We start from the raw sequence: 11,155 nt of genomic DNA, 5'->3' as shown, positions 1-11,155 counted from the left end.
GTAAAAATTGAAACAACGCGAGTTAAAATATTTAATGTCAGTTCATTGAATTACCGGACTTCTAATAAAAATACATAAAAGAAAATAAAAAATTATACTTTTTATAATTTTAAAATTTGAATTACCCAACTTCTAATGATTTTTTTATTTAAATTATTAACAAGTATTCTAAAAACATTTATTAATATTTTTCATATAAAAATTAAAGACGGTCAAATTGCAAAAAAATAAAAATATTAATATAATTTTTCAAATTTCAAAATACATAAATGTACACTCTAATGCCACACTGAATCCATCTATGAGTACAACTAATTTTCTTTAAAAGATCAACAAGTAAACTAGACCTATTTGGATAGCATGCCTTTTCAACCTTTAAGTATAAGAAGTTGGCTAAAAAAAAATCTTTAAGTATAATACACATAAAAATCACCCACCCTAAAATTTACCAATGTATTTTCTTTGAATAGTTACCGATGTTGAAATGTTAAGTAACGATTATTATATTTAAATTTAATTTTGTTTTATTTTTATTTTAAAAAAACCACTTCATTGGATTTGATGTATGTATGTATTATTGTAGTAAAATTGAATATCCCATTTGTGGGATTTTTTTATTAAAAAAAAACATAAATTCGTGGGTTGACTTATTGCACTAAAATAGCTGAGTTACTATTCTATTAAAGGCTCAAGCATCGAATACCATACTGTTTGGAGTAAGTGATTTAGCAGAGAAAGAAATAATAGAGGGATAAACAGGGTCAAAAATAATTCCCGAGTTTTACCTTGTTTGCTTGGGGAAAGAAACAGCGAAGGGAGAAAGAAACGAGCGTGACCAACAACTACTAACGTTTTGTTTCTCCATATCGGCGCAAAGAAAGACGCATGCATTTTTCATTTTCCATCTTTACCCTTTTCCCTCTCGCTAGTTCTTTCAACTGCGGCTGCTCCATTCCCTCTGCTTCTTCTCCGTCTCACCGCTTCTCCACCATTCCGTTTCAGAGCTCATCACCGTTTTAGGTAAGGTAAGTCCCTCTCTGACTCACAAACCCCTCACTTGAAAATTTTCATTTTTTCGATTTTCTTCAAACCCATTACTCGATCGATACATGTTTCATTTGCCATGTAATGCTTGGGGAATGTGTATTTTTTTTTTTTTTGAAATTCTACGATCGTCTCACTTGATTTGAGTGGAAGAGGCTGCCGGTGTTTATGAACACCACACCTTATATTTGTATTCCTGCACTCAATGTGTTTGTGAAAATGCCTCAACGAGGTGAATGCCTTGATTAGTTATTTTTAATTTTATTTTAAACTTTTTCTTTATAATATAATAATAATTGTATCCATTTTGTTAGAGTTAGAATGATGGGACTTTTTTAAAAGAGCTATTTGGTCGAGAATCAAGTAGCATTGACTCTAGCTGGGTCATGATTCACATAAATGAAACAGTTTTATATTCAGACTACTGCTATATTGCTTAATATATCTTTCATTGATGGGATCCATCTAGGAGTTAGTTAATTTCTTATGTCATTTGTCCATGTTATACCCCAGCATTGGGCTTTTTTTATGTTCATTTTTCTAATTTAGTTAGATGCTTGATGATAAGTTATTAAAATATTCTGTGAAAGAACTCAAGTGCAATACTTTTGTGCGAATGTAGATATGGTTTCAACTTATCCTAGTCCATTTGGAATTGCATTTTGTCACTATAATAGGTTTACATACACGAGTTAGTCATATTTTTGTCTAATCTGTAAGTTGTGCTGTTAAGGATGCATTGAGCTAAAACCACTTATTTTTAATGTATAATTAATCAATTAATATTAATGAAATTGCAAGAACGTCAAAACAATTAATTTTCTAGTGAAGTTATTTTTATTACATTTCTTTTGAGGGATGGAAAAATCATTGATACATAGTTTGTCGAGGCTTTTTAACAAGTTTGTAGGGTTGTGTTTTATGTTACTATTATTACATATTTCACTGCATATTCCATTGCATACATTTTTCAAATAATTTAAATCCGAAGCATTAATTTCATGGTTCCTACGATGTTGTCAATTGCAATCGCAAGAAATAGTGGCTTGTTCAAAATTCGCTATGCTACAGTGCTATAGCGCCACTATAGTGGTATAGCCGCTTGTTACAACAATTTGTACTCAATAGCGTACGTGGAACAATAATGATTTGTTCAAATTCTGCAACGCTATAGCACGTTAGCCGCTATTTAACATAATTGGGTTACTATTAATATTATTTTCCCTATTTTTGTTTTAATAGTGTTATCAATCTTTAGATACAATAAATAAATTATTAATACAAACGTAATAATTTATTTAAATAAAAATAATTCATGACAACTCCATAATTTAATTTCGTAACGGCGTCCTCTTGTATCACTGTCATCCTCATCCAGGGGGTCGAATTTGTTTACCATTCATCGCAATATCAAGCAAACTATTTTCTTTTGGACAATTTGATTAGAATAGAAGTATCAAATAAATACTGAAACTTAATAGGAGTTTTTTTGTTGTTATATCAGTGATAAGAGTTTAACATTGTAACTTCAACGGACGAGTTCAAATTCCCTCGGAGGCGTTTCTAAAATGGTCATTACTGTCACTCTAATAATAATTTCCCCTTCCCCATTTTTTTAAAACTATATAAAATCCATCTCTATCTCACCTCTTTTATCTCTTTTATCTTTCCCTTCTATCTCTTTCTCACTTCTTTTTTGTTCTTCCTTTTTTTCTCACCAACCAAACATAGTGGTGATGTTGTTGGACGAGAGCAAGTTCGACGTGCACTTGAAATTGTGGGCTCTTCGAATACCCTGCCAACATTGCAGGGTTGCCACACGAATCCTCAACGGGTATATCTCTCTACACACCTTCTTTCCATGCAACTAGCTGCACCGATTTTTAATTTTTCTCTGATTTATTGTGCAGTTATGTGCTTGACAAGCCCCGAGTTAAACCCATCACTGAGGACCCAACTTGTAACAAAAACCGTTACCTTATACTCTCTGAGAAAATTAAGAATCAAGGTATGAATTTTTTGCTTCATTCGAGTGTCTTTTCTTTTTGTTATAATGAATTATAGTTTTAGTCGACATTCTTATATGTGAATTGATTTTGGTATATTTCAGATTTATCCGATATTCCAAAGCAAAAGCTTGATGAGCTAAAGGAATTGTGTGAGATTGAAGTTTTGCCCTATTCGTTGACACTAGGTTATTCATACTGGAATGCAGGTGGGTCCATTGTTCTTTTGGAGCATATTGAAGAAACTGTTTTTTAACACGATTTCTGGATGCTGACTTGCCATCTATCCATTTGTTGAAATCTCGTTTGAAAATTTATGAATTTTGTATCATGTAGTGGCATTTTTTTCCCGTGTCAAAATCATCAGATCTTTAAATCTAACTGCATGCTGAGTTGCCCCATTGTAATATAGATACACCCATGTGGTGGCACTCAGAGCACTCTTTTTCTAATGATTCATATATTTCTCACATTATGTTTTCCTCCGTCCTACAAATATTTACAACTGCCTGGCAAGTTATGTCTGTAGATCAAGTGCTGAAGCAGATACTGCCTAATGGAGTGGAAGTGCCTTCATCTTTTGAAACAATAGTTAAGTATTTTTAAGTTATATAAAATGTTTTTATTAGTACTGGTATATGGCGTGTATTGTTTTGTTTTACACGTCTGGATTCACTTTTCATAACTGCTATAATCTTTTTTACATGGTTTGATTGATTTGACATTTATGCTCTATTGTTCATTAATACTGATTCCTTCAGAGAAAAGTAGTGAGCTTTTCAATTCTGTTCACCATTGAATCTGTATGTTCAGCCATTGATTGTTAACTCACATCTGTCCTACTTATACAGGTCAAATTGCCCACTTGAACCTACATGATGAATTGCTTCCCTTCAAAGATGTTATTGCGAAGGTTATTTATGATGTATGTATGACTACTTTAAGTGTTTGAGCTTTAGTTTTATCTCCTTATTCCCAATAAAGAGCTGCCTCTGCATATTTACTGCTACTTGGTGCACTATTCTTGTTTAATCACTAATACTAGATACAACGATGCTTTGATAGTCTTCACTGAACTGTGTCTTTCTAATCACTTTTAGTTTGGAACATTCAGCATTTCCCCATCTTCTGTTTAGGGATATAAATGTAATTATTGTCACAATGTAAAAAAGTCCTCTTTAGATCCCTGTTTACGACCCTTTTTTTCTTGACCTGGCTTTGTTAAAGTTGTATAAACTTTTAGAATTAGGCATTAAAATCTTTGCTCCTGTAAGACCTCACACAACTACTAAAGGAGAGGAATTTGGAATGTCAAGGGTTGTGGGGAAAGGTGTTAATTCTATAGGAATAAGCATATAGAAGGGAGAGGAAAGGATCTGGGGGAATTAGTCAAGAATTGAGTAAGGTGGATAAGTTTTTGGTGGATTGGGATATTTTGGGCATTCACAGAATCTCCTCAGTCTTCTTTCTTTCTTTTCAGAGGGCTACCTTTTCCCGTAAGCAGTTTGGTCGCCCTATTTTCTACTCTTAATTCTGAGTTCCCATGAGATCTATTTGATGCTGCCGCCATATTTTAGTATTGTTGTTCTGGTATTTGTATCTAATAAATTCGTTTTTGAAAGAAAATAAATGGGGTTATGTTAGTTTGTGGGTATTTATGACATTTACCACAAAAATGTCCATTGAATGAAAATAATTCACAAATTCTATCATTTTACGTTGAGTATACTCTATTATACGTGTTTGTAATTTTGACATTTTCCCTTATGCAGAAAAACTACCCAAGAATCAAAACTGTTGTTAATAAAGTTGGAAGCATTACGAATGAATTTCGTGTTCCAGAATTTGAAGTTTTAGCAGGAGAGCATGATATGATTACAGAAGTGAAGCAATATGGTGCCACTTTTAGGCTTGATTACAGTTTGGTTTATTGGAATTCCAGATTGGAACATGAACACAAAAGGTTAGTTTCAATGTTCCAAGCTGGAGAAATCATTTGCGACATGTTTGCTGGTATAGGTCCTTTTGCCATTCCTGCAGCACAGAAAGGATGCGTGTTTGAGCTTTAGTTTTATCTCCTTATTCCCAATAAAGAGCTGCCTCTGCATATTTACTGCTACTTGGTGCACTATTCTTGTTTAATCACTAATACTAGATACAACGATGCTTTGATAGTCTTCACTGAACTGTGTCTTTCTAATCACTTTTAGTTTGGAACATTCAGCATTTCCCCATCTTCTGTTTAGGGATATAAATGTAATTATTGTCACAATGTAAAAAAGTCCTCTTTAGATCCCTGTTTACGACCCTTTTTTTCTTGACCTGGCTTTGTTAAAGTTGTATAAACTTTTAGAATTAGGCATTAAAATCTTTGCTCCTGTAAGACCTCACACAACTACTAAAGGAGAGGAATTTGGAATGTCAAGGGTTGTGGGGAAAGGTGTTAATTCTATAGGAATAAGCATATAGAAGGGAGAGGAAAGGATCTGGGGGAATTAGTCAAGAATTGAGTAAGGTGGATAAGTTTTTGGTGGATTGGGATATTTTGGGCATTCACAGAATCTCCTCAGTCTTCTTTCTTTCTTTTCAGAGGGCTACCTTTTCCCGTAAGCAGTTTGGTCGCCCTATTTTCTACTCTTAATTCTGAGTTCCCATGAGATCTATTTGATGCTGCCGCCATATTTTAGTATTGTTGTTCTGGTATTTGTATCTAATAAATTCGTTTTTGAAAGAAAATAAATGGGGTTATGTTAGTTTGTGGGTATTTATGACATTTACCACAAAAATGTCCATTGAATGAAAATAATTCACAAATTCTATCATTTTACGTTGAGTATACTCTATTATACGTGTTTGTAATTTTGACATTTTCCCTTATGCAGAAAAACTACCCAAGAATCAAAACTGTTGTTAATAAAGTTGGAAGCATTACGAATGAATTTCGTGTTCCAGAATTTGAAGTTTTAGCAGGAGAGCATGATATGATTACAGAAGTGAAGCAATATGGTGCCACTTTTAGGCTTGATTACAGTTTGGTTTATTGGAATTCCAGATTGGAACATGAACACAAAAGGTTAGTTTCAATGTTCCAAGCTGGAGAAATCATTTGCGACATGTTTGCTGGTATAGGTCCTTTTGCCATTCCTGCAGCACAGAAAGGATGCTTAGTCTGTGCAAATGATTTAAATCCAGATAGCATTCACTATCTGAGGATTAATGCCAAAATCAACAAGGTTGATGATCGAATTTGTTCATACAACATGGATGCTAGAAAGTTCATATCCCAGCTGATGGAAGTGCCAAATTCTGAGAATAAAATAGGAAATGATGTTCCCATTTCTGATACTTGTTACACATGCAAGATACAAGACAATACTGAATCAAATGCAGAAAAGGAGTTGCTAACTGGTAACATGTTTTTTGGTAAATAGCTGTAAGTATTTATAATTTTGATAGGAGAACATGTTACTTGACACTAATGCTCCTCTTGCAGTTGATACAAAAAACCTAGGAGACTGCACTAACACTAGTTCAGAGGATATACAAGGTTCAGCTGGGCATGCTGCTAAATCTGCAATTGCTGTTAAAAGATCTTGTGGTAGTCCTCATGAAGGTATTCTCCAGATTACAGATTACAATAACACACCAGGCTGCCATTAGGCCCATTACAAGTAGCTGCTACCTGATCTTCTAGCTTGTAAAAAATTCCTATATTTCAGTTCTTGTCTTCTGCAAAAATGAATACAGCGTTGATAACAATATTCTATAAGGCTGAAAGTAAAACCTACAATTATTTTTGTTTGACAGTGAATGGAAAGGCTGAAAGTAAAACCTACAATTATTTTTGTTTGACAGTGAATGGAAAGGCTGATGGCACTGACATCCCAGAAGGTGCTGCTGGCAAAAAAGGAAGCGCAAACAAGAGAAGGAGAGGGTTTGAAATCTCTGTCCCAAAAACATGGGAACATATTGACCACGTCATAATGAATCTACCAGCATCTGCTGTTCAGTTTCTAGGTACAATACCATTTGATTTGATGTGAGTTGTGACTAATTTCTATCACAAATTATTAAGCCATTTATTAACTTAAATGATATCCTTATTTTCTTCATATATGTTAGTAGTACAATTCAAACGCGTCCTTTGTCTGCCTTCTGGGTTAGTGAGTGACTCTGCTGTCCTAATCAAATTTGTGAGAGGGATGGACGCATTCCCTGAGATCTAACATTTTTTAGTGAACTAGCCATTACAATCTAAACCAAGATTCATTCATGATATTATTTTTTAACACTAATAATTTGTGTACTGCAATGTGGTTGAATGTATGGATATTCTTTTACTTGGCTCTTTTTTATTTTTATGTTTAAGATATATGTAGATATCTGACTACTGATATGCTCTATCAGATGCATTTAGGGGATTGATCCAGAGGAAATATTGGAAAGGACATCTACCATGGATCCACTGCTATTGCTTCATCAGGGCAACTGAAACTCCTGAAACTATAATAGCTGTGAGTTCTTTCCACTGATGGCGTTTCATATTTTTTTTCCTTTCTGTGATGGTTAGAATATGCTTTACTAATTTTGGGTATTCGTTTATTAAAAAATTTCTGTGCTAGCATCTGGGTTTTGCCAGCTACTTGGATATGGACACTGATCAATTATGTGTACTTTATTTGTTAAGACAGTTAATTGAACTTTATTTTGCAGGTGGCAGAATCTGCTTTAAATGCTCCTATACTAGATTCGAGATTTCATAGGGTTAGGGATGTAGCTCCAAACAAGGTATCATAAGTAATTAAGTATAATATTTAGATCATGTTGGCAACTCTTATTATTCTTCTATATAACATGTATGAGATTAATTATTCGTGGCTCTTGCTTTTTATTTACCGTGCAGGCAATGTTTTGTTTAAGCTTCAGGTTGCCAGAAGCATGCTTTCGTGACGATAGTCAATAATACTGTCTTTCGTGATGCTGCTGACGATAAATTATCCTCTTTTTCGTTATCCAACCTTCATTTTCAGGGTTTGATAATACAAGGCCATGCCTGTTCTTGGATGATTTTATGACATGTTCTGCCTGACTCAGACATGAAAATTTACCAAACTCTTTGAAGCTCTTGACAGGTCTTCATTGTTCTTCTTCAGATGTAATCACATACTTAGGTCAACTAAAAATAGTTATGTATGTTCTTTCGGATCTGAACTTTTTCTTTTGGTTAAATTTAGTTTCCCTGTTATAGATAAATTTATTAAATACAACTAATAATACTTCCTCTATCTCACAATGATTGTCGTTTAAGGGTTTTGTATAAATATTAAGAAATATAATAATTAGAAGAAAAAGATAAATTATTTTATTAAACTACTCATTTTAATTATTGAATATTTTTTACTATTATCAATGTAAAATATAATGTCTTAAAAGTTGTATATAATAATTACTGAAAGGTAGTATAGAAAAAAATAATTAAAGTTACATTAAAAATTGTAAATTATATCCATTTTGAGACATTTATTTTATTAAAGTGTCATTTATTGTGAGACGGAGGAAATACTATGCAATATTATTTGATAACTAGCTTGTAACATGTTAAAAAAAATGAGTGTTGTAATCTGGAATCACTTCACATTCTTTCTTTAGGCAAAAATCTTCCAGGTATACACATGGATGCGTCTCTTCAAATCACGGGATTTGATTTTGAACCATGTGTCCTCAAATTGGGGTAATTTTGATTGGTTCAGAAGTAAAGTATTGGTAAAAGAAAGGATAAAAAGGTGACAGGACATGGTGGATTACTACGTACATTTACAACTAGACTAGATTATGTGCGGTTTATCTGCTTACTTGTTTAATTAATACTAATAAGTAGCACCAATCAAAGTTTATAATAATGCCTTTGGTTTGCCGACATTGGATGAATTGTTAATCCCTACAACTGAAAAATGCTGCTTTGCGTCTGAAAGAAGTTTCCTAATGAAACAAAACTCTGACCTTGCTATATGTTATAGTTAATGTTGCCTGCAAGTAACTGTATCTCGCATAAATGTGCACAATTTCCACTTTTAGCAAAAACATTATTGCTGCTCAATGTTGTTATTATATATCATGCTAAAATATATGTAGACAAAATAATTTTTTTTAGCAATGAGCGGTTTGTTTAAGATTTTAAAAAACATAATTTTTATAATATTTTAATTTTTATAAATATTTAAAAAATTAAAAACTGATTTAAATAGTTTATTTTAAAATATAATTTTAAGTATTTCATCAACTTTTTACAATTTTAAAAAAAATAAAATTTTAAAAAATAATTTAAATGAAAAATTATTTTGAGAAGTTTTTCATAAAAATTATTTTTAAAAGATACATTTTTGTAAAAAAAAGTGATTTTTATTATGTTAAAATCTTTAATAATAAATATATAAGTTATTGAATGTCAAAATTATTTTTTTTAATTGATAACAAATAAGTTTAAAAAACTTCTATTATTTTTAAATAAAAATTATTTTTTAAAAAATAAAGTCAAAATTATTTTTTTAAAATGTTAAAATAAACCAATTATTTACTTGTTTTTATCAATTTGTGTTAAATGACACTCTGCATGAAATGAAGAGAGAATTTTGGAAACTCGAAATACCTCATGCGAGGAATAATATTCTTGGGGATCCCCTCATGCGAGGAGAACGCTTTCCTATTATTTTTCTAAATTTGGGAAATGCACTTTTGCATGGGAAATTATTATTAATATGAGAGTTAAAATAACGAAAGATTTTGTTTGATTATTTTTATCCCTCACTTCCTTTACGATTTTCACAAAATAAAAAAAGTAAAAGTTTGACTATTATTACTACGATACTAAATAACATTACTGATACAAAATAGATCTTTAAACTTACCTGCTTTTATTAAAGCAAAAAGATATGCTTTACAAAAAACGAAAATTCAGAAAGGAAGTAAGATATGAGAATAGGATAAAGATACACGTAAATTGAAGGTGGAAAGTTAGAGATTTGACGACTCAATGACCCTCTTGTATTATATTTATGGTCAATTAGAGTCAATGCGTTGTCATCGACCAAAGTTTTTCGTGTTCCCATTTTGCATGCATTTATTTATAAGCTTCCACTTTGAAAGCAATGGCACTAAACTTGACTACGTGAGCACACCAAAAAATAGTGAGAATACATAATTGGACAATTCAACCAAGCTACTCATGCCTTTAGTTAGTCACTTGAACTTGTCACAATATTAGGTTTATTTGTTTTCAAATAACTTACCGTCTAAATTCACATATTTTAAATACGAAGAAGTAGATTCTTATTTAAATTCAGATTTCTGTATATCTATATTATTGTCGCTAGTAATTGAGTTGTACTTACAAGACAATTGAAGTAACTTTTAATTCAATATTTCATGTTTTGTTATGGACAATTCAACCAAATTATTCTTTTCTTACTAATCAAATAACTAATTTTTTAAACACTTATACAAAATTTTATAACTTCTATATTATTACTATATAATTTCTTTTTAAAAAAGTCCATATATTATGTTGTGGTTGAAAAAAAAAATTGTAATACCAACAACATTTATGTTATTTTCCTTCAAAAGAAAAACACCAACATCAATGATATTCTATCTAAGTTTTCTCTCAGCCTATAATATAGTCTCGTGCACCATTAAACCAATTCAACTTTGTAGTAGTTTATAGAGTTCATTAATGATAAACCTGAAATAATGAAACTTTAACTTTGATTAGATAATTCATTTTCAATTAGTCAAATTGTTTACGTAAAGAAAATTTAATTAGTTAATTACTTATTGTCTAAATGCACTGTGATGTGGCCAAGGATAAAGTCCTTTACTATATGATTATGATGATAATAGGAGAGCTTAACACTAATGCAACACATGCTGGCATAGCCTGGCATTATAACTGAACTAAGAAACGAATCTTTGTTCAATCTCATCTAATACTTTTTATGTTATTATTATTGTCAACAACAAAAAAGTCCAATTTTAAGTCCTTTTTTTTATTAAGCTTTTTGTGTGTGTGAAGGCATGCACTGAAACACAAGAACTAAAAAATTTATAAA

At 31.6% G+C, this 11,155-nt stretch overlaps 1 protein-coding gene across 1 annotated transcript; it reads left to right on the top strand.

The window, feature by feature from the left end:
• The first annotated feature begins 775 nt into the window (after positions 1–775).
• Positions 776–8,335, top strand: LOC101504544 (tRNA (guanine(37)-N(1))-methyltransferase 2). The gene is made up of 12 exons (XM_073363987.1): positions 776–1,025; positions 2,776–2,878; positions 2,955–3,052; positions 3,155–3,259; positions 3,580–3,642; positions 3,902–3,975; positions 5,933–6,458; positions 6,544–6,663; positions 6,858–7,067; positions 7,458–7,564; positions 7,764–7,838; positions 7,954–8,335. The coding sequence occupies exons 2-12, from the start codon at positions 2,781–2,783 to the stop codon at positions 8,011–8,013; spliced, it is 1,536 nt and encodes a 511-aa protein (XP_073220088.1). The 5' UTR covers positions 776–1,025; positions 2,776–2,780; the 3' UTR covers positions 8,014–8,335.
• The last annotated feature ends 2,820 nt before the right edge of the window (positions 8,336–11,155 follow it).

This window comes from Cicer arietinum, chromosome 7 (assembly GCF_000331145.2).
Source record: "Cicer arietinum cultivar CDC Frontier isolate Library 1 chromosome 7, Cicar.CDCFrontier_v2.0, whole genome shotgun sequence".
Taxonomy (NCBI): Eukaryota; Viridiplantae; Streptophyta; class Magnoliopsida; order Fabales; family Fabaceae; genus Cicer; species Cicer arietinum.
Note: the sequence above shows the minus strand (reverse complement) of the source record. Positions and strands in the feature narration are given on the sequence as shown.